This window comes from Peromyscus californicus, unplaced genomic scaffold (genome assembly GCF_007827085.1).
Source record: "Peromyscus californicus insignis strain IS unplaced genomic scaffold, ASM782708v3 Scaffold_12__1_contigs__length_115047231, whole genome shotgun sequence".
NCBI lineage: Eukaryota > Metazoa > Chordata > Mammalia > Rodentia > Cricetidae > Peromyscus > Peromyscus californicus.
In genome coordinates, this window is record NW_026294413.1 from 60,127,307 (window position 1) to 60,154,993 (window position 27,687).

Below are 27,687 nucleotides of genomic sequence, written 5' to 3' on the forward strand. Positions count from 1 at the left end.
TTCAGTTCCCAAGGAGGCCAGAAAAAAGCATGAGAGCCCCTGGGACCAGAGATACAGACAGTTGTGAGCTGCCAAGCGGGTACTGAGAACAGAGCCTGGGTACCTGGAAGAGCAGCCAGTGCTTGGCTAATGCTGAGCCATCTCTCCATACATTGTTTAAAAATGAAGATCTGCAAAACAGTACAGTGATCTCTTCTATGCTGTCCTTCAGGAGTGAATGAGAACATTCCTGCATTTTTCACACTCTGTGTGTGTGTGTGTGTGTTGCTATTACTGTTATTTTGCTAATGTACAAGTAAGCCTCAGATATGACTTCCCTACAAACAAGCATTTCCCATTTAAGATTGTGTATTGTAAATACTAATTACTGAGTATGTGTATTAATACGTAATTAAAGTTAAGTTATAGAAAAACTCAATGGCTAGCTATTGAATATAGAAGACATGAGAAAATCATCTTTATTGATTTAGGTAACATCATGGTAAAACTAACAAGCAAAAGTTTGTGGGCACAAGATAATTATGTTTATATACGCACTTGGATGTGTGTGGGGGGGCATATAGGGAGAAACCTGAGTTCCACCTGGTGTGTCTTCTTCAGTCACTCTTCACCCTATTTTTAGAGACAGTCTCTCACAGAACCTGGCTCACCCATTTGGTTATACCATCTGACCAGTGAGTCCCAGGGATCCTCCCATCTCAGCCACACCCAGATTGTGTGTGTGAATACATATGTGTGCTGTGCTGCCATGCTTGGTCATCATGTGGGTGCTAGAGATCTGAACTTAGGTCCTTAGGATTACATGGCACCCAGGCAACCAACTGATCCATCTCCCTAGACAGTAGCAGACTCTGCCATCCACAAACTTTTGCCAGTGTCTCACTTTAACCTAAGGACTGTCTGAAAAACTGATCCCAGGTTCTCTTCTCTGACTCTCCTGACCTAGCACAGGCTGAAAGAAGTGCCATAAGAAAGAACAGTCCCTGTGGACCTTAGGAGGTAGTCAAATGACAGCAGGGACAAACTCTTGGACAAAGTAAGAGTTCAGAGCAATCTGTGTGTCTGGGGGAGTCCAGAGGGCCATGTGCATGCCAAATGGGAAAAACTGTGCTCAAAATGTCCCAGGACTTCAAAGCTCTCACACAGGGGCAATCCTTTTCAGTTTGGTGCACACCTAAGTGTGGAGAATACCAGTATAAAAGTGATGTGCAGATGGGAAGAAGTACCCTGGTACATTGTTTGAAGTTGTGTTTAAGGCTCCTGGTAACCAAGGAAATCCTTTTCAAAATAGTATTTTGTAGCTGAAGAGTTTCTCTCCAGCTCCCACCAAGCCCCCGCAGTCCCGCAGCCCACTTATAAAATAAACATACACTTATATTATTTATACTGTTTGGCCTAATGGCTCAGGCTTCTAGCTAGCTGTTCTTAAATTAACCCATTTCTGTAAATCTGTACCTTGCCACATGGCTTGTGGCTTACCAGTATCTTACATGTTGGTACTCATGGCGGCGGCTGGCTGTGTCTCTCTGACTCAGCCTTCCACTTCCCAGAATTCTCTTCTCTCCTTGTCCCGCCTATACTTCCTGCCTGGCTACTGGCCAATCAGTATTTTATTTATTAACCAATCAGAGCAACACATTTAACATACAGAACATCCCACAGCAGTATTTACAGAAAAAGTCAAGGAGCAGAGCTTAATGGCCACACATAAGAAATACAGTCTTGGGGCTGGAGAGATGGCTCAGCAGTTAAGAGCACTGACTGCTCTTTCGGAGGACCTGGGTTCAATCCCCAGCACTCACATGGCAGCTCACTGCTTTCTATGACTCCAGTCCCAGGAGACCTGACACACCCTCACACAGACATACACGCAGGCAAAACACCAATGCACATAAAATAAGTAAAAATTTTAAAAAATAGTCTTTGAAAAGGTAGTTTGGCCGGGCGGTGGTGACACACGCCTTTAATCCCAGCACTCGGGAGGCAGAGGCAGGCGGGTCTCTGTGAGTTCGAGGCCAGCCTGGGCTACCAAGTGAGTCGCAGGAAAGGCGCAAAGCTACACAGAGAAACCCTGTCTCGAAAAACCAAAAAAAAAAAAAAAAAAGGAAAGGTAGTTTGGAGGAAGTAGCATGGACTACCACAGCTGTTGGCAGTATTAAGAATGGTTATTATTTAAGTAACCAAACAGCCTTTCAAAGTCTTCAGTAACAACAAACACCAGGGAAGACTGAGTGAGTATCTGGTTTCCATTATAATCAAATATCCCATTTTCAACATTAATACATACAAAAATAAGAAATTATTTATTCAAAAGAGCAAAATAAATAGAAAATAGCTATACTACACAGGAGGGAGTCAAGACCCTGGACTCATAAAACAAACAACTTTGTTAAATGTGTACAGCAGATTAAAGAAAAACATTGACAAGGTACTAAATAAAATAGTGTTTCAACGAAATGGAAACTAAAATATGGAAATTATAGAAAGAAAATGGAAATCTCAGAGCTGAAAAATAGCCTGAAATGAAAGACTTAGTAGAAATGTTGAACAGTGTTTGACCTAGCAGAAGAAGAGATCAAGAGAGCTGAAGAACACATTATCCAGTGTGTGGAACAGAAGGAAGGAGAATGTGAGTAGACCTGTGGGGCTCCATCAAGCAGACACACAATGGAAAATGGGAGTCCCGGGAGCAGAAGAATTAGAAGGAAGGGCTGAGCACTCCACATATTTGATGAAAGGCATAAGTATACAAATTCAAGAGGCCGAGCAGCCTCCAATAGAATAAGCGCCAAACCTGTGCCAAGACCCGTTATTCTGAAACGGAGAAGTCACACACACACACACACACACACACACACACACACACACACACTTCAGAAAGCTGTATTACTGGTCTTCAGTAAGAAATTTATAAACTAGTTTCTCAACAAAAGCCACAGAGCCCACAGATCAATGGCATGATATTGAGAATCTGTCAAAAAGAAGGGAGAAATCCAGATGTTCCTAGAGAAAGGAAAACTGAGGAAACTTGTTACCAGTGGATATGCCCCACAAAAAAACTAAAGGAAGTCATCCAGGAAGTGTCAAGGTGTGCCAGGGAATAATTATCTGAACCCATATGGAGAAAAAAAAAGGCGTGTCTCCAGTATATGTGATTACAAACGCAAATATAAAAATCATTGCTACTGCAATTTTAGTTTGTAAATTCTTTTTAAGATATGTGAATGAAAAGCCAAGATTATTAATCTATGTTAAGGAGTTGATTACCACTAAATGTGACCTTTGAAGAGTGCTCACAGGAGACCTGCAGGGTGAAATAAAAGGGTATTAGAAAATAACTTAAATGTGAGTGAGCAAATGTTTATCTTTGATAAGAGTAAATGAGAGGGTAAATAGAGAAATCAGAATGATTGCAGTTTGGATTGTAACTTCACGTTTGCAAGAATAAAGAAATGCATAACATTTAATGTGTATTGTGCATAACGATTTGAGGCATCGGTGAGGACCTAATTAACATACCCAATCAAAATTTACCAACCCATCCTAGCTCATTTGAACACAGATCTCCCCTTTTATCCCTCTTAAAATTAACACTTGCGCCGGGCAGTGGTGGCGCACGCCTTTAATCCCAACACTCGGGAGGCAGAGCCAGGCGGATCTCTGTGAGTTCGAGGCCAGTCTGGTCTCCAAAGCGAGTTCCAGGAAAGGCGCAAAGCTACACAGAGAAACCCTGTCTCGAAAAACCAAAAAAAAAAAAAAAAAAAAAAATTAACACTTGCAAAGCTATATGCTGTTGTTTCTGCCCAATGAAGATTCAGTCACCTTGTCTCTTAGCCTTGCTTAATAAAAGATCTCTTTGTGTTTGGAAATTGTTGTTTGGGTGTGGTCTGTGCCCATTCCAGGGTCCAGAGGGGAGTGCTCCTCGGTGCTCTGTGCTCCAGTCTCTTCAGTAGGGACTAGAGGATGCTTATACACTTTTTAATTGTTTGGGTTTGTGCTGAGAGCCAAAGCTTCCACAGGGCAAGTGAGGGAAATTCTACCCTCAGTGTCTAAGCTAGTCTCACAGAAGCTTGCTTTGCTGACTAAGGGCACAGGACACAAGGCAGGACCAGGCTTGGAGAGCCAGGCTGGTACAGGAGCCCATGGTTCTGAAGCCAGGAAGCTGCCAGCAGGGTGCTCCAAACATGGGTCTGACCTTCTTAGAGCCTTTTAGTCAACCAATCAGGATTCAAACCTAGTAGGCCTTCCTGTACAGGGGAAACCAACCGTTATCACTTTAGGGATGTTGGAAGAAACCTTACAGCTGTGTCCCCACACTCTGGAGCCCATGGATCATGTGGAGGTCTTGTTACAAGGCAGATTCCTCTGATTTGTGTTTGGGCCCTGTCTCTGTAATGGTTTCTATTGCTGTGAAGAAACACCTTGACAACAACTCTTACAAGGAAAACATTTAATTGGGAACTTGCTTACAGTTTCAAAAGTTTAGTCCATTATCATCATGGTGGAGAGCATGGCGGCATGAAGGCCGACATGGTGCTGGAGAAGGAGCTGACAGTTTTACATCTTGATCCACAGACAAAAGACTGTGACACACTGGCCAGGCTTGAGCTTCTGAGATCTCAAAGCCCACCCCCATGGTGATGCACTTCCTCTAACAAGGCCACACCTCCTAAAAGTGCCACTCCCTTTAGGAACTGTTTTCTTTCTTTTTCTTTTTGGTGGTGGTGGTGGGAGGGGGGGTTTCAAGACAGGGTTACCCTGTGTAGTTTTGGTGCCTGTCCTGGATCTCACTCTGTAGACCAAACTGGCCTCGAACTCACAGAGATCTGCCTGGCTCTGCCTCCCAGTGCTGGGATTAAAGGCGTGTGACACCACCACCCAGCAGGGACTGTTTTCTTTCAAACCACCACAGGCCCTGCTTGCTCTGGGATCACACTTGATCTCTGTGAGTTCAAGGCCAGCCTGGTCTACAGAGTGAATTCCAGGACAGGCTCCAAAGCTACAGAGAAACCCTGCCTTGAAAAACCAAAAAAATCAACTTGAGGAGAAAAGGATTAATTACATTAATTATATTTTACAATTTATGATCCAATGGTTCTCAACCTTCCTAATGCTGAGACTCTTTAATGCAGTTCCTCGTGTTGTGGTGACCCCCAACCTTAAAATTATTTTTATTCTACTTCATAACTGTAAATTTGCTACTGTTATGAATCATAATGTAAATATCTGATATGCAACCTCCCAAAGGGATCACACAGATTGAGAACCACTGTTACAGTCTTTCATGAAGGGAAGCTCGGACAGGAACTTACATAGAGACCATGATGGAACACTGCTTACTGGCTTGCTCAGCTGCTTTCTTACACAACCCAGGCCTCCCGCTCAGGGGTGCCATGTACACAATGGGCTGGGCCCTGCCACATCAATCATTAATCAAGAAAATGCCCCACAGACTTACCTACGGGCCAATCTGATGGAGGTAATTTCTCAGTTGAGGCTCCCTCTTCCTAAATCAAGTCTAACTTGTGTCAAGTTGACAAAACCCTAACCAGCACAGGGTTGGTGGAAGCTAGGGGTCTTGTTTGTACATTCCAAAAGGATTTACCTAATAGTCACAAGGATGTCAGGTCACACACAGGGGTGGGCAGTAAATGGCTATCCAGGGACTAAAATAACCTGAGACAATCTTGGCTCCTAATCCTGGCTTTCCACAAACAGTTAATATGTCAGTCAACCTTGGGGAATGTTTAACATTGATGCTGTGTCGTCGGCCCGTCCCCATCACTCCCCACCCCCCACCCCCACCCCCCGAACCGCCCCACCACCCCTTCCTGGGAAATTCACTTCACATCCCCAAGTCCAACTTTCAGGTACTAGCCTGAGAGATAGCTTGACAACCTGAGTTCAATCACCTGGATCCCCACAAAGTTGTCCACTGGCCTCCACGTGCAGGAGGTGGCTCACGCTTATCCCACCTCCTGTAATTAAATGTAAAATACCTTTGCTCAGGCTGGACGGCTACAATATTGGATCACCGAAGGAGATACACCCAGGCTCCTTCAACTCCAGATGGGAGCTGATGGGGATGATGGAGGCTGCCACTCGGAATTTCTAAGCCCTCCCTGACCAGATGATGCCCCACCCTGCTTGGTCCTTGCCTTGGAAGCCACTTAATTTGACATCGGTGTTCCCAGCAGGAAACTACAAGGTCTAAGGGACTGGCTCTCGGCGTCTGTGCCACATTTCCAGACATAGGGCCGGAGCAGATCTTTCCAGCTGTGGCTTGCATGTCCCGAATTCTAACCCCTGCCGGTTGTGGGAGGGGGCTGGGGGAAGAGTGGTTGCGCCCTGGTGCAGCCGCGAGGGCAGCTCTGTCCCAGGTATGGGTGTGGCTCGCCACAGGCGTCCAGGGTCGGAGGGGAGGGGGCGGGGGCAAGACTCCAGGCGGCTTGGGCGGAGCCGGAGGCGGGCAGCAGGGGGGAATTCTACCTGGCTAAGCAGATTCAAGGCGGAGAGAGGATATAGGGCGGAACCAACCTCCTGGCTCCGCACGTGCTGCTCCGGCTCAGCGTGGCGTTCTTAGCATCCAGTCTTTGGCGTCTGCAGGTCAGTGAGGGAGATGATCCGACGTGTCTCCTGCCGCGCCTCTCCTCGGGCACGGGACCCCCTTTCGGGGCTCAGGACGACCAGTGAAGCCTGCTGAGTGGGTTGGGGGTCCGGGCAGCTGCAGGGCGCCACTGCTACGCTGACCCTGGTGGCGAGAGGTGGGCGCCCGCGCACCCCGGGGTGACAAGGTGGGGCCCGCTCCCTCCTGTTCAACCTCCCAGCAATAGGAGTGGGCACGCGGTTCCCAGAAAACTGGTTTGTCTAGTAATCTGGGATGCGATCTCCGAGAAGATGGGTTGGGAGGGCCCCCACACCCTTTTCACAGGGAGCAGGTTGAGGCTGGCTGCCCCAGGTTCCCGCGGTAGTTTCCCAACCCCAGCAGGAGAAGGCCGGACAGGTGAGTCGGACCTCCCTCTAAGACCCTCTGTAGCTCACTCTTGAAGCTTTCTTGCTTTCAGTGATCACTATGTAAATTCCAAACTTTAAAAAAAAATGACGTGATTAGGGTTAATTAACATGGACAGAGCCTTTTGCCAGGTGCCTTCCTAGATTGTCTGCTTATATTAAAACCACTCAATATGGTGATTCTGATGTCCGATTTTGGAGAATAAGGATGCAGGAAACCACGTAGGGTCAGAGAGAGCCTGATAGTGCTCAACCCGGTCCTGATCCCCAGGAAGTCTCTGAAATGCTTCTCTGGGCAAGCCGGAAGGTGCCCTTGAACTCTTGAGACTTTTGTGTATGCCCTGATCTTATCTTTCTTTAAAAAAACATTTATCTCCCTGCTCTTCCTCATGTGTGTGGGTCGCCCGCCAAGGTGCATGTGTAGAGATCAGAGGACAATTTGTGGGAGTTATTTCTCTCCTTCCATCATGTGGGTTCTGGGAGTTGAATCCGTGGTGGCATGAAGGTTTGGGACTCAGAAGATCGCTCACCTCCTTTGGTCATTGATGTCCACTTTACATTAGACACTTGATCCTGCAAAATGGAAAAGGACTCCAGCTTCAGGGAAGACGATAGGGTTAAATATGAATTCTGGAAAGCAGGTGGTTCATAAGGCCCAGGAGTTAGGAAGTGCCTGGCTTTTCCATGGTCCCTTACTGTTAAAATGGTGCCCTTACAGCTTAAAGTCCAGACTGCCTTGACTGTTTCTTATTGGTTGTGGAAGTTCTGTGATTGTGTGTGTAAACCCAGTGGTAGTGAAGATGGGTGTGGCTGGCAGTACCAACGAGCATGGGGAGAGAACACTGGAGTCAGGATGCTGCCACCCAGGCAATGCTGGCCTTTCCTAGACAGGTTTCTGGACACGAGGCTAATCCTACTTTAGGATTAGCAATGAGAACACAGAGAAGGAACTTTCCTGTAGAGACAGCAAAGAAAGATAAGGGTGTGAGCAGGTTTGAGCAGCAGGGGGCTGTGCCCTTCAGGGAGGGATACCATAGGGTTCGGGGGTCTGTCTGGTGTTCTGGCTCCTCAGTGCCGTGTGTGTGTGTGTGTGTGTGTGTGTGTGTGTGTGTGTGTGTGTGTGTGTGTGTGTGTGTGTGTGTGTAGACCTTACCCCAAGTCTGAGAGCTCCTCAAACTCTTTTCTGTTTAACTGTGGCTACAGGCAGCTAACAATAGACTTATCACATGAAGCACTTTTTAAGTTAGCAATTCGGGACTGCGGAGATGGCTCAGAGGTTTAGAGCACTGGCTGCTCTTCCGGAGGTCCTGAGTTCAATTCCCAGCACCCACATGGTGGCTCATAAACAACTGTCTATAATGGGATCTGATGCCCTCTTCTGGTGTGCAGGTATGCTTGCAGGCAAAGCACCCATATTCATGAAATACACAAATAAAAGACCTTAAAAGTTACAGTTAGAAATTCAGGGTGGCCGGGTGGTGGTGGTGCACGCCTTTAATCCCAGCACTCGGGAGGCAGAGCCAGGCGGATCTCTGTGAGTTCGAGGCCAGCCTGGACTACCAAGTGAGTTCCAGGAAAGGCGCAAAGCTACACAGAGAAACCCTGTCTCGAAAAACCAAAAAAAAAAAAAAAAAAAAAAAAAAAAAGAAATTCAGGGTGGTCTTGTGCTAGCTGGAACACTCAAGAAAACTGATGTCTCATCCTTGTGAAAAAGGCTATTTCTAAAGACTCTAATATTCCAGAAACAGAACTGTTTCTCCCCAGTACAGCTGTGATGGAATCCGCTTCCCAGAGGTAAAGCTGAGTCGTTTTTGTCTGAGAACAGAGTCAGTTAGAGTACGGACACAGTCCTGGTGGCTTCTGCTTGCTGTGTGCTTCTTCTATGCAGAGCTGCTGGAAGTGCCCTCTGGGGATGCAAACACTGTCTCCTGACACTTGAAGCCAATGCAACTAGCAGACTACCCTCCTCTCACCTGAGCCAGTTCTCAAGGAAGTCTTTGCTTAGAGCAGTGCATGTGAGACCTTTGCACCCACGCAAATACAAACAAAACCAGCCAGTGCTGAGCCTATCTCCATCACCCAGGTCACTGGTGCCATCCCCTCTCAGCGGTGTTCCTGAGGGTCCCTCCATGTGCTGCGTGGAAGAAGTCATCCTGTTGCTTGAGGGGGAGAGTGCATTGTCCTTTCTTTCTCATCCTTTGCAGTTAAAGTCTATTAGGTGCCTGGATCAGCCTGCTATTTGATTTTAACAGAGAGGGACTAAGGATCTTTGTTTGCTCTTTGCAAATTTACTTTCTGGCCCAGCAAGCTGTTCTCAGAGTGTGACCTGGAGAACCGTAGAGGTCCCTGAGACCTTTGTGGAGTCCACAAGGTCAAACCCCCTGAGGAAGAATGCTGCTATTTGCATATCTCCCCAGTGCATTAGGGGTTTCTCAGAAGATCTATGACTGAGTTTGGCCTCTGGCAGCTGATGAGGGGTATGCTTGAGTATTCTGTTTCTAGAGTCTTGTAAGGTTCTAGACTTTGGGGGTAACTATGTGTTTTCAGGGATGAAAGTGGTTTGCTCTACTGTACTTTTCCAAGCCCGTTCTTGTCTCTGTGGCTTTGGATTCAGGTTTTCCTGCTTCTACAGGGAATGGCATCAAAAGGCAAGCGTACTTCATCGTGACTGGAGAGATGTACTACTGTTTAAATGTCCAATTATCTTTCAATTTAATAATACTGCAATATAAGGAGGTCCGTTTATGTGTTTTAATGCTAAAGAGTGAATTAATCGTTGTCTTGCCAGGGGATAACAGAAAACTTGACCTTCCAGCCAGCAGCTGGCATTGAGCATGTATGCTGCTGAGCCAGTTCCCTGACTTATGGAGGGGAGTTTGTCCAGAGAAATGAGCAAAACTGAGTAAGAGGGGCTGAAAGTGTCCCTTGGCTTCCTGTGTCCCTGCGGATCTTCTGTCGGCCCGCTGTTCTAAATAATACAGTGGTGCCAGGAGCATCATTTCAAGACAAACCATTTAGAGCCCTCTGAGAAGTGTGAACCTGAATGGCTGAACTAGAGAGTTCAGACTCATTAAAAATCCCACATTGTTTTAGATTTTCAGACTAGAATAAGTTTTTGAAACATCAAGCTGGACAGGTCACCAGACTGAGCATCAAACCACACAGATAATCAAATTGCACTGTCCAGAGACATAGTGACGTCCTGTTGAGGGGAAAGGACACCGAAGGGGGGGTCACAGCACTTCTCTCCAGTGGTGGATTGACTGGAGACACTTAGCTGCATATGAAAAGACTGAGTGAGTATCGTGAATTTTTTTTTTCCTCGAAGTGGACCAATTTGCAGCAGTGGCTGGATTCACCATGTTACTTGTGTGCTTAAGAATCCATGTCAGACCAGTCACAGGAGAGACTTTTAGTAGGTGGTTGGAAACAAAATAGCCCAAGTTACATTATACTCTGGAATGGGGGTGAACTTGTGTTGATAGTTGTGTTGATAGTTCAGAGGAACCGGTGACTGCTGGTGCTTTTGTATCAACCAAGGCCATTCTGCACACTGCCAGGACTCACTGTATTCCTGGTGGCTGTATGCTGGCAATGGTAAAGACAGAACTGGGGAGTTGGAGAGATGACTCCACAGTTAAGAGCACTGACTGCTCTTGCAGAGGACCTGAGTTTTGCTTCCAGCACCCACATGGCAGCTCACAACTGTCTATAACTCCAATTCCAGGGGATCTGATGTCCTTTTTGAGTCCTGCAGGTTCTTGCACACACATGGTGCACATACATATGCTTAGGCACACATACATACCCATAAAGTAAAACTTTAAAAGAAAGAATCGAAGGACTGCACCTGCCTAGCTTTCAAACAGAAGTAAAGTAATTACTGGTTCTAATCACTTTCACAGCTTCCTTAAGAACTTGGATGTTCTGAAACCTTGGCTTCTGAATGCAGGTCTTTATAGGCTGGTGACTGGAAGCACCCAAGAAGCTCCCCTTGTATTATCAAGTGTTATGTTGTCTTCGGTAAAGCATTTGTGGGACTGAAGCGTGAGCTGAACCATCAGCTCTTGTTGATAGAACATTAGTGCTGCTGGAAAGGACTGACGACATGGTTATTCATACTGGGGAATTTGGCAGGTGGATTCTAAAACTAAACAGAGTTGTCTGTTACTGCAAAGGAACAAGGACAGGGGCTCATCCCCAACACCTAGGAGTTTCATGGCATTTGCCAATGTGGCTTTGACATTGCAGAGTGAAGTACGATAACATTTACTTGGAAGAAGTTCATGACTCCCCAGACCAACATTTCCCAAAAGTCCACGGTGCATGGAGCTAAAAACAGGCTAAGAGAGCTGGGCGTAGTGGTGCAGGCCTTTAGACTCCAATACTTGGGAGGCAGAAGCAGGCAGATTAATTTGAGTTCAAGGCCAGCCTGGTCTACACAGTGAGTTCCAGGGCAGCCAGAGATACATAGTGAGACCCTGTCTCTAAAATACCACCCCCAAGATGTGCTGGACAGATCAACAGACATAAACGCGTCAGGGTGCGCAGTGATGACATGTCGGATCCTCCATACAACCAGCCTTTGAGGAGGATTAAAGGAGCTGAGAGATGGCGCAGTTTTACTATAAAGTGCTTGTCATGCTTACGTGAGGACCAGTCGAGTTCAGATCTCCAGAAACCACCAGGTGTGATGCTGATCATCTGTGTGCAAAGTTCCATGCTGGGGAGGAAGCTGGGCAGGGGGGAACAGGAAGGCCCCTGAATTTCATTATCCAGACAGAATTGATGAGCTTCAGGTTTAGTGAGAGATTACTTCTCAGAAACTACAGGTGGAGAGAGGGATGGAGGACAGACACCCAACCTCAGCATCCGGCCTCCACACGCATGGGCATGCACATCTGTGGGCATCCTGGTACTAACGAGTCCGGCCGGAGACCATACAAAGTTAAAGGCTAGTTAACCTTTGAGCTTTAGGGAAGTATCGAAGATGTATCTGGAAACATCCACTTCTCCCACCACTTTGCTGTGGGAGTTTGCATTGTCTTCAGCTACTTCAGTGAAATCTCCAGACGGATGGAGCATGGAGGCAAGTATGAGAAACAGCTAATGTTTGACAATTGACTCTTCTCGCTACATGATTTCTGGTTTTGCTTTGGAAAACATAGTTTCTTTCATAAGTGTGTGGATGTTAACATCATTACATGAATTAATAAAAATAAACATCTCATTTAAGAATTTTAACAATATTTAATACAGTAAATATTGATAGATGATATTATTCACATATACTTTTCAGTCCACAGGTTGTTTTTGTTTGTTTGTTTTGTGTGTGTGTTTCAAGACAAGGTTTCTCTGTGTAGCCCTGGCTGTCCTGAAACTTGCTTTATAGACCAGGCTGGTCTTGTACAAATAGATCTGCTTGCCTCTGCCTCTAGAGTGCTGGGATTAAAGGCTTTTGCCACCACACCTGGCCGTCAGTCCACAATTTTTAAGAGTGTACAGGAGGCTGGGTGTGGTTGTACACACCTTTAATCCCAGCACTTAGGAAGCTGGCAGATCTCTGTGAGTTCCAGTCCAGCCTCAGCTACACAGTGAGACCCAAGGTAAAGGAATCTTGAAATTGGAAATTTTGGGGGCTGCTGCCTTGAGTCTAGTCATGCTCACGCAATAGCAGAGACTCGTGAGAAACGCATCAGTGTATAATTTTATCACTCCCCTAATTGGTTAGAACATCCCTTTATGATATTAAGGAGTTACCATCGTCTGTGTGGCCTACTGTGGAACCCGATGGCTTTATGTAGCACATGGCTCTATGCTACATAAATTAGGCAGTGATGTGACAGTGGTCTTTACTTGGAAAAGAGCACTGTGGGCAGAAGTTTCTGTTGCTCTGACCTGATATCCCCACGACATCCCATCATGAACCCGCCAGCTGGAGGACAGGGCAGCAGGCACAAACTTAGCACAGCAAGACAGTCCTGCCAGCCTGAGGCAAGAAGGGAGGACCAATGCTGGCTGGCCTTCAGCTGAGAGCCCACCGGGTGCCTCCTGACGTTTTCTTGTGGGGAATGATGGGACCATTTGGGGTCTCAGAATTTGCTTTTTCTTGACCCTTTCAGCTGTGGCAATTTATCCTTCTGCTTCTGAGGACTGGGATTTGTCCTTGAGTTTCAATGCCCTGGGGAATCCAATGGTCTCGGCTTTCTCTGTCTCCTTTTAAACTTGCGGGATAAGGGAATCTCAAGATCAGAGTTCTTACCTGGTCTTGGCTGCAGGGAAGATTCTCTCTCTCTCTCTCTCTCTCTCTCTCTCTCTCTCTCTCTCTTTGTTTTGTTTTATTTTGTTTTTCCGAGACAGGGTTTCTCTGTGCAGTTTTGGGGCCTGTCCTGGATCTCGCTCTGTAGACGGGCTGGCCTTAAACTCACAGAGATCCTCCTGGCTCTGCCTCCCAAATGAGTGCTGGGATTAAAGGCGTGTGCCACCACCGCCCAGCAGGAGAGTTTTCCTCAACAGCATTCCTCTGAGGGCGGTTAAGGAATTCTCAGGAGTTCCCTGTAATATGGCCTCTTTTTAGTTGCTAACCTGGAGCAATGAAGCCAGTGATATGCCCATGACAGGAAAGCTGTCTTGCGGGCTCATTTATGAGTAAGCTGGGTTGAAGGGCCTCAGCTGCACTACAGAGCATCCCCTCCACCCCACCGGCATTCATAGGAGTTTCAATCACCTTAACTTTTCATGATAACCCCACCCCACCCCCATGATTCATAAGGGTATAAAATGTTTTCTCAAGCTGGTATCCTTTTACTGCACACACTCATGAAACATTATTTGGGGTATTTCAACCTGTGTTCTTGGGTCAAAGGCACTCACATTTGGAGGGGAACAATTTCATCCATTACAGAACAAAATGTCCTAAATCAAGGCACGTTTTCAACCCACTGGTGGGAACACCAGCCAGGTGGGTTACAGCAAACAGAGACGTCTTTGCTATGTTTCAGATGCTATCTGATGACATTCTTAGCTTTAGGGTTGGTGGGAGTTAGTGGTCTGCTAAGTTAGTACATCCTAGAAGGATTTACCTGATAGGTCATGTTAGGTTAGACACCGTGAAAGCCAACAGGTGGCTATTTGCAGAGACTAATGATTTAAAATAAACTTAATTGGTCTTTAGTTCTGAAACATCCCAGCTCTCCACAATTACAGATTCTAACTGTTCGATTGTCTGTGTAGTCTGTATAGGTGTGGCTCCTTTTTGGAGGGGGGAGATTTTCAGTTCACAGTGCAGACACAAGTGTGTGTCCGAACCTCTTAACTTCCTGTGACAAGGAAAGTGTCCACTGTCAGCTGGTAGTGGAGGTGAGGACAAGGAGAAGGAGGGGAGTAAATGCACATTTGGGGTCATGGAAGCGCTGGGAAAACGGTTTTTCTAAATGAGCCTTTCAAAGGACGTGGGATTCAAACAGCTGCTGTTCACAGCTTACTAGATATTGCCAGGCTTTTTTTTTTTTTTTTTCTTTTAGCCATCTGCTTTTCTAGTCTGGGTCATTCCAAAGATAACATCTAAAGTGTTAGCACAGATGGCCAGTGCTTGGCTATTTAGTCTGGGACCTGCTTGTCCCCTCAGATGGTGTAGGCACAGGTTAATAGCAGCTGTAGTCAAGATTGCAAGCCCTCACCAGAACTGGTGGCTGGTTTGTTTTGGTTTTGGGTTTTTTGTTTGTTGTTTGTTTTTTGTGGTGATATTTGTAATCTACAAAATAAAGCTTGCCTGAAGCTCAGACAACAGAGCCAGTCACAGAGTTAAACATAGAGGTCAGGCAGTGGCGGCACACACCTTTAATCCTAGCACTCGGGAGGCAGAGACCCATCGGAGTGAGTTCAAGGCCACACTGGGCTATATGAGATTGATTCGGTCTAGGAGAGAAACAGCCAGGCAGTGGCGGCACACGCCTTTAACCCCAGTTAAAGCACACACGCCGTTAATCCCAGCACTAGGAAGGTTGAGATTGGAAGTGAAATGGCTGGGTGGAGAAAGCCATATAGGGCGTGAGGAGACAGGAGCTCTCAGAGAGCCTTTTGGGCTGAGGACTCAGGAACATTCAGTCTGAGGATTTGTGGAGACAGGATTGGCTGAGGAGTTGGCCAGGTAAGAAGTGGCTGTGGCTTGTTCCTTTGTCTCTCTGATCTTTCGGCATTTACCCCAATATCTGGCTCCAGGTTTTTATTAAGACCATTTAGGATTCATGCAACATTTTTGTTGTTGTTTGGTGTTTGTTGATTGTGCATTAACCCCCACTGTAGCTTGGCACCTGGTTTGATTTCATTGTTACCCCAGGTTACATTTATCCCTTTGTCCCTGGGCCTAACTTGATTGGTGTCCTGTGGGATAAGTCAGAGGTTCAGTTCGATGCGTTCCTGAATCACAAAAGAAGCCTTTGCTTCCGCACTGGCAACTGTGGTGTGATTTCAGGAGAGCAGCGTTTCCAGGGGCTGATGGATGTAAGGTTAGTAATGGATTCCATCCTTCCTTTCTCCCAGGGTATCAGAAGAGCAGATGCCGGTCCTTGGGATGCTAAAACAGGTGCTCAGAGTGACGGCACAGAGCAAAGCCTCCGCCTGCTCGAAGCTTGTCTTGCCCTTGCGGTTTCTAGGCAGCTCCTCTCGTCAAGTCCCAGCAGATGCCAACTTCCACTCCACCTCGTTCTCCGAAGCAGAGCCTCCCCGGGTCTTGATCACAGGTTGGTTTGTCTCCTCCTCATCTGTGGCATGATTCTTGCTTTCGCTGAGATGCTTCTTGTAGTGTGCTGTGCTTCAGAGCAGCTGTCGGGAGACCCCCGGAACTGGATTGCATGGTTGCACTGGGAAAAGGGGTCTCTGGGTAAGGCATGCCATCACAAATAACTTTTTCTTGGGGAGGCAACCCTTTTCTGATCAGATACAGCCCTTTTTGAAATGTTCTGGGTTAGGATTCAAAGGGATTGTCCTTTGGGGGTAAAGGATTTATTAGAGGGACCGTACACATTGTAGACAAGGAGACAAAGGCATGGCAGGGCTCTGAGGAAAGTTCAGGCACAAATGGCAGAGTGGGGGTCTCTTCCCACAGGTTTCAGAGGATGGAAGGGTCCTATGTCACATCATCAATGAGCAGCCTGAAGTACATGCCTGCAGTCCAGGTGTCTCTTAATTAGCTATGAGGGCAGGAATCCAGAAACACAAGTTATTTTAATTCTGAAAACCAAATTACTGTTGTTCTGAAACCATCTAAGGGTCTTGTCGGGGTTCGTTTTCTTTACCGTTCAAGAATGAAAAGGCAGGAAAATTTTCGAGCTTGACAGGTAGCAAGCAGCAGAGGAATCTTAAACATCAGGCAGCAGTTAGTGGACAGAATCAGCAGCTGCAGAAAGGCTTTTCTTAGGGGTGAGGAAACACATACAGCAGGCACACAGAGAAAAAGACCCTCTGCAAGGTCGGGGGTCGGTGTGCACAGAAGAGGGACTCGGGAAGACAAACATCTAGTCTTTCTGGAGGGCTGGGGATTTTAAAGGCTCTAAGGAGCTTTCCTTACCCTGATTTAGGATTGATCAGTTTGAAGAAAGACAGGCTAATTGACTCACAACTGCTGTGTGACATGTCCTGATCCAGCCTTAAATTTATTGAGCCATTCCATCTTCAGGGGCCCTACTGGAGGAAGAAAAGTCCAGAAGGCCTTTGTTTTAAGCTGCCAGGCTTTTGCCTGAGGTCAGGAGGGTAAGGAAGAAGCCAGCCATCTTGGAAATTCACCATCTTTGCTACCTGGTAATGGCCTCCCTCGCTATCTGACTGCCCGCCAGGGAGCCTGTCTAATGCCTAGTCTCTCAGTTTCAGAAGTTAGCAGTGCAGCTAAAATGGAGAAGCATTACAAGATGGTGTGGTTCTGGCTGACATCTTCCATCGTTGGCTTCCCCTGTTCATAACTATTTATTGCCTATGTTTCCTTTCCCTAATAAAATCTTGTTTTCTATCCTGGAACTTGATTTCCTTTCACATGTCAGGGCAACAAAACCGAATGGATAGGGAGGGTGCCAGTTCTAGAACACATCTTTCTCCTGGGCACATCTTTCCTTGGCTAGATTCCCCAGCCCAAGCCCAGAATCACCCATCACAAACTGTTACTGAGCTCTCATGCACTGGAAATAAGATGGGATAGAAGCGCTGCCCGAGCTTCTTGTTGCTGTTGAGCCCCTCACCACCAAACCCACTCATCATCCTCCTTCTCCGGAATATGCAGTGCCTGGCCCCACTCCCTTCACTATTATGCATTCTGTGTTGTCACTGACAGAGTGCTTCCAAGCAGCCCGAGACAACCTCTCCCTTGATTGACACATTTTACTTCTCCATCCTCTGTCATGTTTCACTCCTTTCCTGTCCTGCCCTCTGCGTTTCTTTCATTCCCTCTCTCTGCTAAGGTTTTAATCCTCTAGGGTTTTAGTCCTGTGTTAACTGACAGGGAGTCGCACTGCTCTGTCTCCTGCCACATGAGGGTCTTACCTGAAATTTATAGCAGTCCTCCTCTGAATGTATTCCTAGCCCCTTGGCTCCGGATTCCTATCCGTGGTGTCTTTAAACCTCCAAGTTAGGAAAGCTAGCATCATTTCTTTCTTAGTGGTTCCTCGTTGATTCTGTTTGTTTTGTTTTGAGGTAGGGTCTTTCTACTATGTAGCTCTGGCTGTGTCCCAGGCTGGCCTTGAACTCAAGAGATCCACCTACCAAGTGCTGGGGTGAAAGGTGTATATCACCACACCAGCTTGTCCCTCGCCCTTTTGTCAAATGGCTTCTTGCTCTCCCCTCCTTGGAGCTGCTGCCCCCCCCCCCCCCACAAGTGTTACTTTTCTTCTTGTGTCCTTGCTATCCTCTTCCTCTTGGGCACCCCTGGCTGGAAAGCGCTGCCTCCAAAACTTTCAGCTGCACTGCTACCTGTCCATGCTGGGCAGTGGCTGTCCTATGTTCTAAGAGTAACCTGCATGGACTGCATCAGCACCGCCCCTGGCTTCAGCCCACTACGACTGGAGGAGTTTCATCCCACCGTTACGCTCTGAGAATAGATTTGCACTCAGGTCTCACCTTGTTTTCTTCTTCACCTAGGGGGTCTTGGCCAGCTGGGAGTAGGACTTGCTAGCCTTTTGAGGTAAGAACTTCAAAACCAGGTTCTTAAGGGTGTACAGTGGTCACCATCAACATTAGCCATCGGTTCTCTTGCCTCTGGCCTAGTTCTGCTTCTAAGATGTCACATCTAAATAGCTGCTTAAAACACGGTTTGCCTCTTGGTCACAACGCCAGCTCTTTGCCCTCAGTCCTAACTTGGGTACAGTGGGACTCATCACCCCAAGCGAACCACTTACCTCAGTTGTTCGAGAGCAGAGGGCAGGGACCAGTTCTTACAGGAGCTGGAAGGGAATCATCTGGTGTTGAGGGCAGGAGGTGAAAGAATGAGGGAGAAGAGGAAGTGCCAAGGCTATGGAGATGGCATTGGTGGCCAGTGCAGTGGGGGAGGGGCAGAAGGAGAGAACCAGGCTGTGGGGAGAAAAGGAGGTCGGAGCTTAGGGAGGCAAAGCTGAGGGGTCTGTGACGATGGTGAAGAGAAGGGAGGTGACTGGAGAAGGCCCAGAAATTGCAGTGCTTATTGAAATAATCAGTTTCCTAAGACTTGTATCCGCGATGTTGCTAACTTGTTGGGGTGGGGCTTTCTTTCCCTATAGGAAACGATTTGGGAAGGACAACGTGATCTTATCAGACATAAGGAAGCCCCCAGCTCATGTCTTCCATAGTGGTAAGATATAGATAGTCCTTGAGGTTTTAGTTTTCAAAATGTAGCCACAGAGGCAGAGTGGAATCCATGTGTGAATCAAAGAGGGATTCGGGCCTGGGCCTGGCTTTAAAGTGTATTTTCAGTGCTATTCCATTCAAGTGACAAAGAATGGCAGGGCTCTGTGGAACTTGAAGTTTGGGAATAATATATTTGAATATTACTTTAAATAATGTCTTTGGACTAAACAGTTTGATTCTTATCTTTTGAGTTTTTGGTTATCTGATTAACTTAAAGAGCCCTCAAACATAAAATAAGTTTGATGAGGAAAAAGCTTGAAGAATATGGAGAAGGGAGATGGCTTAGTTCAGAGCTCTTTCAGTGGACCCAAGTTTGGTTCCCAGCACCCACATCAGGTGGCTCCCAACCACCTGTAATTCCAGCTCCAGAGGATCCAAGACTGTCTTCTGGGCTCCACAGGTACCTGCACTCACAAGCACCCTCTCTCATAATTTCAGTACCTTCTTCTGGCCCCTGTGGGTACCTGGATTCACACACACACACACACACACACACACACACACACACACACACACACGTAGATGAATTTCTAAATGGTCTTATTAAATAAAAAAACATGGAGCCAGATATAGGGGTGAAAGCCTGAGAGAGATCAGGGAAATAGGGAAAGCCACGGCTAACCTCACCTCACCAACTTGCCAGCTTCCAAATGCGAGTGACATCCTGTCTACCCACGCCTGTATGCCTTGCTGTTCTGCCATCTGATTTGCTCTCTCTGTCCAGCTACATCACTTCTTCCTGCCCAGCTTTGTCATTTCCTGTCTGTCTGTACAGACCTCTAGACCTCCATGGTTAACTAGTGTTGGAATTTAAGGCGTGTGCTACCACACCTGGTTCTGTTTCCAGTGTGGCCTTGAACTCACAGAGATCCAGACAGATCCCTGCATGCCACGTGATAGGATTAAAGGTGTATGCTAACATTGTGTGATTTTGTTTTTACTTATAATGGCTGTTTTTCCTCTGATCTCCAGGCAATCTTTATTTATTAAAGCACAAATGAAATAATACCACATTTCAGCACAAATAAAATATCACCACATTTTCCCTTTTTTGTCTAATAAAAAAATAAATAAAAGTTATAACTGATATAAGAAAACACAGAGAGAGAGAGAACAACAAAGAATTCTGAGAAAGCCAGACATAGAAGATGGAGCATGACTGTTAAGCCAGTGCTCAGAAGCCTGGGGCAGAATCACAAGGTTCCAGTCCAGCCTAGGCTACAGAGTCAGGTTCTGCTTCAAAAGGAAGGTTGGGGAGGGAGGACAAGATTTCTCTCCAGTCAGTGGCAGGGGACAGGGAGTCCATTTAGCTTCACCGCAGCCCTTCCCACTCTGTGCTTACAGGCCCGTTCGTTTATGCCAATATCTTGGACAACAAACACCTTCGTGAGGTCGTGGTGAACCACCGTATCAGCTGGCTGTTTCACTACAGTGCGGTGCTGAGTGCTGTCGGAGAAGCCAACGTGTCCTTGGCCAGAGATGTCAATATAACTGGTGAGCAGCTGGCTCTGGCCTAAAGGGGCCAGTTTTTTCCTGCTCTTGGGAGTCCGTTTGATTTTCAGATTTTCATAGTGTCTATTCATTTCAGGACTGCATAACATTCTAGATGTTGCAGCTGAACACAATGTGAGATTGTTTGTACCCAGCACGATTGGGGCTTTTGGACCTTCCTCTCCTCGGAACCCCGCACCTGACCTCTGTATTCAAAGGCCCAGGACCATCTATGGCGTATCCAAGGTCCATGCAGAGCTCATGGGAGAAGTAAGCATTTCTCAGCAAGATTGCTACATGTTCAGGGCTAGATGATTCTGTGTCCCGCCCCATTTTTTTTTTCTGCCTGAGACACCCCCTGCTTCATTTTCAGGGAAACATTTACATCCCAGAGATAATTACTTACCTGGTGTGTTTGTCAAGTGGTAGGCCCCTTGAAGGCACTGAAGAACTCCTTAGCTATAAGTTTCTGCTTGCCCACAGCCATGATAGTGACACTCAGCACTTTTGGACACTCCTGGCCTTGGAACGGCTCCAATCTGTGCTTGCTGCCCAACTGGTTTGTAAGGTTCTCCACACTGGAGTTACTGGTGGGAGTGTTAAAACTTTTTCTGCACGAGAGAGAGACAGGCAGAGACAGAGATGGGGGCGGGGGGGTGGGTAGAGGGGGTAATATATGTGGGTACCAAGTGTGTGTATTCATGTGTGTGGAGGCCAGAAGTTAGGTGTCTTCCTCAATTCCTCTCCATTTTAAATTTTGAGACAAGGTCTCTTACTGGAACCTGGAACAAGCAGGCCAGGCTTATGGGCATTGAGCCTTCAGATCCTGTCTCAGCTTCATGAATGCTAGATTACAGTACATGCTGTGTCCTGCTTTCTCATGTGGCTTCTAGAGAATCTAAGCTCCTCATGCTTGTGCCAGAAGCACTTACCAACTGAGTCACCTCCCAAGCCCAGAAACTTTCTACTGTGGAAATCTTCAACCATGCTTTTACTCTGCCTTAGCATAAACTGTAGTCAGTGTCTGGCCCTTCAGCTACTGGATGCCAATTTTGTTTTTTTTTTTTCTGCAGGGGAGCAAGCTTGCCACACTCAGGGCAGGGAGCAGGAGCGCCACCTGCAGGCTGCTCTATCCTTTGCAGTGTTGATGTAGCGGGATGGTGATTCTTAGAAGATAAATAATAGTTATTAAACAAAAGTGAAAAACGTGGAAATTCTGAAAATCCCATTTTCTTTCTTTTAAAAATTGTGTTTGTGCATGTTGCATGTGTATATGCACACACGAATGTGCCACACACAGCATGTGTGTGGAGGTCAGAGGACAACTGTGGAGTCTCTCCTTCTACCTCTATGCTGGTTCTGAGGATCTAACTTTAGTCACCAGGCTGTGTGGCAAGTGCCTTTACCCACTGAACCATCCTGCAGGTCCTAATTGAGTATTCTTTTAAGGAACATTTTAATTGCATGTGACGTTTTAGGGAAAAGCAATTTATTTGTTTTTATCTAAACTACAGGATTATTATTATGTTATTTTTAGCCAGCTCTTTCTTTTTCTTAGTACTATTATTACCGGTACGGGTTAGATTTCCGGTGCCTAAGATATCCTGGGATCATTTCTGCAGATTCCCAGCCTGGAGGAGGAACAACTGGTAAGTGCCATCTCCAATCTCCCTCACCCTTAAATTCTCTTTGTTTCAGGGAGACCCTGCTTAGTCCATAAACTGCCTGCCTTAGTTTCCCCTGTATTTCAAGAGAAATTGGAAAGCAGGGAGTGTTTTTATCTCACTGGCACCCAAAATGCAGTAACTAAAAAAATTCTTCAGTTACCTGTGCATAACAGTAAATCTTGATATAGCCCATACTATTCATATCTATTTTGGGAGCCTTCCATTCATAATAGTCTAAAAGAGGTTCTGAATTAAGAGCACTGGAGAGCTGGCATCTCAGTCCTGAGCCTCCTCCCTCCTGCTGCCACGGGAGGGATTCTCTTTCAGACTACGCCGTCCAGATTTTCCACGCTGCAGCAAAGAACGGCACATTTGAGTGCAACCTCAAGGCCAGCACCAGGCTCCCCATGATGTACATCAGCGACTGCCTCAGGGCCACCCTGGAAGTCATGGAGGCCCCCACGGAGCGCCTCTCCATGAGGACCTACAACATCAGCGCCATGAGCTTCACCCCCGAGGAGCTGGCCCAGGCCCTCCGCAAGCATGTGCCCGACTTCCAGATCACCTACTGCGTGGATCCCCTCCGACAGGCCATAGGTAAGCCCCTGCACCAACCCGCTCTAGCTCGAGGCTTTAAGGCTGAGGAGCTGCGGTGGCCGGTTCACAGATGCTTCCGTGTGGGAAACAGGTCTTCGGGAGAAAGGTTCCAGCTCAGGAAACCGTCCGGCACCATTTCACCTTTGCACAATTTAATAAAGTAGGGAGAAACAAATCAAGGCCGTGTGCAAACAGGCTTGTGCCTTCGTATGGTGTTGTTGCCATCTATGGCCTGGAACCCCCTTTTGGATATCAGAATGTTCCCTTACAAAGCCACGTGTGGTTTTAATGACATGAAAACTCCAGTGCAGGTGCCCAGTGTTTTCTGAAGAGGTGGCCCTGCATGTACTAGTTCTGCTCCAGTCAAAGACCAAGTTTCCTTTTATGTGCCTTCATATAAAATCCATCCAGTCATTCACAAACACAGAGCCAGGATAACCCCGTGTACTTTCCCGTGTCTTTCCCCAGCTGAGAGCTGGCCCATGAACCTCGATGACAGCAATGCCCGTAAGGACTGGGGCTGGAAGCACGACTTCGATCTTCCAGAGTTGGTGGCTACCATGTTCAACTTTCACGGCGCCAGCACCAGAATTGCCCAAGCTAACTGAAGGAGGAGGAGCAATGCCCATATCCTCACAGTGTAAGGGACATGGCATTCTCTAAGATGGAGAACTAATCGGACTGAATTCTGGCAGCTTGAGTGGAACTGCTGGGTGGGGTTGGAGTTCCTTTTACACATTGCCTTTTGTTGTGTGCCTAAACTGGTCCAGGCACACATGCCACGGAAGTGAAGTCCTAAGTGGTAGTGGCTAGCTCTTGGGATTTGCAACATTTGTATTTAATTAAATTCAATTTAAGTATCACTTCCAAGACTTCCTCTTTTGACCAGAGACCAAAGATCACATTTTAAGGATTTTCAAAGATGTTCTTCATGTTCAAGACTTTCAAACTTCACCAAAAATGAACATTAGCAGCTAAATTTTTTTTTTTTTTTTTTTTTTATGGTTTTTTGAGACAGGGTTTCTCTGTGTAGCTTTGCGCCTTTCCTGGAACTCGCTTTGGAGACCAGGCTGGCCTCGAACTCACAGAGATCCGCCTGGCTCTGCCTCCCAAGTGCTGGGATTAAAGGCGTGCGCCACCACCGCCCGGCTGCAGCTAAATTTTTAACTTAAGATTTATCTGGGTGATTAAGAGTTTGAAAGATGATGCACTTCATAAAGGGCATGGGTTCTGTGGGGTTTGATTCCATTTAGGGGCTGCTAGAAAGCTTTGTGATGTCTATGGGACTTTAATTCTCTGACCTGGTAACATCAGCAACTCCAGAGAGATTGTTTGAAATGCACATCTAGGCTTCACCCCCTCAAACTGACCCAGCAAAGTGGAGTAAGCTGGCTATGTCCCAGCCCTCTAAGATAGATTCCAAGCCCAGTTCTAAAGAGTGCTGTCCTGTGATAGTAGTGAACCCACCCATAGAGAGGTCACTCAAACCCTGCTGGCTGGCACACCTGGCTGGCTACCTCCAGAAATCACCAGCAAGGGGAACTTCCAGTTCCACAGCTATAGTCAATAATAGCTGTGCTTCTGCTATAGGTTAGTGATGGTACATTGTTACTCATTTAGATTTTAAACTCCTAGGTTGTGGCATAATTTTTTTTGAGTCTTAAGTGGATTTGAATCTTTTTAACTAAAGAAATTTTAGATAATTGAGTTTTAATAGCTACAATAGTATATGTTATCTCTCACATGCTTAGTATAATTAAGCTTAACATTTGTGGATTTTTGTTTCCAAAAATTCTCTTTATAGATTTATTTTATGGTTCATATAGATTTACTTTATGGTTCATATTATCTATCATAAAATGTATAATTTGGGATCTGGAGAAAAGGTTCAGCAGTTAAGAGCACTTGCTGCTCTTGCAAAGGACCTGAGTTCAGTTCCCAGCATCCATATGGTGGCTCACAACCTTCTGAAGCTCTAGTCCCAGGGGATCTGACACCCTTTTCTGACCTGTAAGCACCAGCAATACATGCTTACATGTAAATGGTACACACATGTTTCACATAGGCAAAGCACTCGTACACATGACAATAAAGAAAACCTAAAATGTATCTTGTTTTTCAGTATGTTAGAGTTGCAGACTTGATAACAATAGAGAGAGCACGTGTAATTCCCCTCAGTCTGAAGCAACCACTATCTCTCTGTATCTCTGGATGGGGGATTCTGAACATCTCATACAACTGGGGTGTAGTCATTAGCGAAGGGCCTCAGTTTTGTTAACCTGTTAGACATTGAGGTTTTATGGCTGTTACTCAAATTTCAAGTTCACATCTGATATTAAAGGTACTTTTTTGAGTTGCCTAACAGGTTAAGAGCATAGGCTCTTGGTTGTGTAGGGAAGTGTAAGTCTGAAGTTCACGTGTGATTTTAAAAATCTGTGTGCATGGTGAAACTCAAGTAGCATGAGTGGATAAATACAGTGAAAAGTATGTCTCTCACCCTCCGCCCAGGTAACCGTGTGTGTGTGTGTGTGTGTGTGTGTGTGTGTGTGTGTGTGTGTGTATGTGTGTGTGTGTGTGAAAGAGAGAGAGAGAGAAAGAGATGCTGGGGTTTTAACTCAGGGCTTACACACACCAGGCAAGTGTTCTGTAACTAAGCCTTATCTCCAGGCCCATCTGCTTCTTTAATGGCTCTATAGCTCGTCATTGGCTGGTTGTCCAGAATTTAATAGGTTGCATTATTAAGGACATTTGGACTTATGACAGTACTGTCATAAGCGGTGCTGTAGGAAAGATTGTTGCAAATACATCCCATTTTCATTGTCTTAAAGGGCCGAAATCTCTTTCTGGAACTTTGAAGTTCATAGCTTTTACATCCAACTAACTCTTAAGCCCTTTCCAGGGCAGTGTCTTTGGTTTTTTTCCTACCATAATAAGTGAATTTGAACCTTACCTAAAACAAAGTGCTGATACCAAGAGCTTTTTGTGAGTTTTTTTTTTTACCTGCTTTCATGAAAGATCTGCATGGTATAAGCATGCTGTATACATTTCATGTTTTTCTTTTTCTTTTCTTTTTTTAAAAAATTTATTTGTTTTTGTTTGTTTGAGTTTTTGTTTTGTTTTGTTTTTTTCAAGACAGGGTGTCCCTGTGTATCCTTGGCTGTCCTGGAACACTCTCTGTAGACCAGGTTGGCCTCAAACTCAGAGATCCCCCTGCCTCTGCCTCCTGAGTGCTAGGATTAAAAGTGTGTACCACCACTGCCCGACCTTTTTTGTTTTGAGATTTTTGTTTGTTTGTTTGCTTGTTTGTTTGAGACAGGGTTTCTCTGTATAGCCCTAGCTCTCCTGGAACTCTGTCTGTAGACCAGGCTGGCCTCGAACTCAGTGATCTGCTTGCCTATGCTTCCTGGATGCTGGGATTAAAGACATGCTCTGCCTTAAGTCATGTTCACAGTTCAGAAGTTGATTTAGGAGTGAGCCAACTATCATTTCTTGTGCCCTTATTTCATTACTACTAGGGTATAAATTCATGGTTTACATTTTAGTACACATTGAGAGAGCAAAGTCACCCTGCTGACGTTTCCCATTTTGAAGCTCGTTGTGAACAGAATAGCAAAATGTCATCAGGATAATGATAATAAGAACAGCAGAGAAATACTTCACTCACCTCTACCCCCCAAAAAAAGTGCTGTATTGATAACATGAGTAATAGACGTAACCAGGAACGGGAATGAAAGATCATAGAGGGAGAAAGACTGCTCCCAACACTGTTTTGAAAGTGCAGTTACCATTCATAAATGCACGCTCCTCCGACCAGGAGCCGCTTCCATTGGCTCCTATCTACAGGCATCTCGGCCATCTGGACCACAGCTGTGGACAGCTCTTGGCCCTCCTGGCCCTCCTCCAGGGCAGGGCTTCTCAAACATTGTCTACCACCCACAACTCCTCATTTTGCATGAGCCAGGGTATATAGGTATTTGAGATAGTCATATCTATCAAATGTTTGCTGATAGTACACCATGAAGAAATCTATCTTTAAAAAGACTTTTGTGTACACATAATTTTTACCATAGATAGATTGAAGATGAAAGCAAATTTGTGGAGTAATGAGATGATGTGCTTGTTGATTTTTATATAACACACTAAATCTTGGCTGGATATTTGATACTTTGGATTTTTACAATCATCCATACTGAGAATTCCTCCCCACATAAATAAGTAGTATAAAATGGCAGAAATGTGATTAGGGACTGTGGTGGTTTGAACGAGAATGGCCCCCATAGGCTCCAATGTTTGAATGCTTGGTCCCCAGTTGGTGGGACCATTTGGGAAGAGTAGGAGGTGTGGCCCTGTTGGAGGAGGTGTGTGACCTGGTGAGCTTCAGGTTTCAAAAGACTGGTGCCATTCCCAGCGTGCTCTCCGCTTCCTGTTTGCTATTTGAGATGTGAGCTCTCAGTTGCTGCTCCAGCCAGCTTGCTCGCTGCTTGCTACCACCCTGCCCCACTATGATGGACCCTTATCCCTCTGAAACTGTGAGCTCAAAATAAACCGTTCCCTCCTAAGATGCCTTGGTCATGGTGCTTTATCACAGCAATAGAAATGTGGCTAACACAGGGCCATTTCAGAAATTGTTGGAAATTCTATCTTAATCCCAAGCCACAATTCAGCAAGTCATCTTTTTTTTCTTTTAATGAAATTCAAACAGCAAGTTAAAACAAAGCAAACGTCCTAACACAATCCAACCCAAAGACATTCTAATCTGCTACTTAACACGCCTAGGCATGATAATAAGAAGGCAGTAAGAGGTTTTGTTTCCTGTAATTAAACCATTATGTGTCTGTAGCAGCAGAAAATCACTGTATGGGCTGAAACTTACTGCAGCTCCTGAGCCTGGGTGGCCTCAGTCCGAGGCATGTTTCAAACCTGCAGTATTTGCGGGCGCTGCATGGAGTGATGGCCACATGATGCAAAGTGCGTGTGCCCATCCAGAACCACCGCCATGGTGAAGCTTTATGACACAATGTGGGTGAACTCTGCCAGAAACACTGTGAATTCATTC

The 27,687-nt window shown here is 46.1% G+C and overlaps 1 protein-coding gene across 1 annotated transcript; it reads left to right on the plus strand.

Annotated features, from left to right (window-relative positions):
* Positions 1-6,507: 6,507 nt before the first annotated feature.
* On the plus strand, positions 6,508-23,494 carry LOC128107275 (L-threonine 3-dehydrogenase, mitochondrial). Its single transcript, XM_052732973.1, has 9 exons — positions 6,508-6,606; positions 15,553-15,752; positions 18,136-18,178; positions 18,750-18,820; positions 20,221-20,370; positions 20,465-20,637; positions 21,926-22,016; positions 22,362-22,631; positions 23,100-23,494. The coding sequence occupies exons 2-9, from the start codon at positions 15,569-15,571 to the stop codon at positions 23,237-23,239; spliced, it is 1,122 nt and encodes a 373-aa protein (XP_052588933.1). The 5' UTR covers positions 6,508-6,606; positions 15,553-15,568; the 3' UTR covers positions 23,240-23,494.
* The last annotated feature ends 4,193 nt before the right edge of the window (positions 23,495-27,687 follow it).

Coding starts and splice junctions, on each gene's coding strand:
- LOC128107275 (XM_052732973.1), top strand. CDS start 15,569: ATGCCGGTCCTTGGGATGCTAAAACAGGTGCTCAGAGTGACGGCACAG. Junction 18,179..18,749: donor GGACTTGCTAGCCTTTTGAG/GTAAGAACTTCA, acceptor CTTTCCCTATAG/GAAACGATTTGGGAAGGACA. Junction 20,638..21,925: donor ATGCAGAGCTCATGGGAGAA/GTAAGCATTTCT, acceptor TCTTTTTCTTAG/TACTATTATTACCGGTACGG.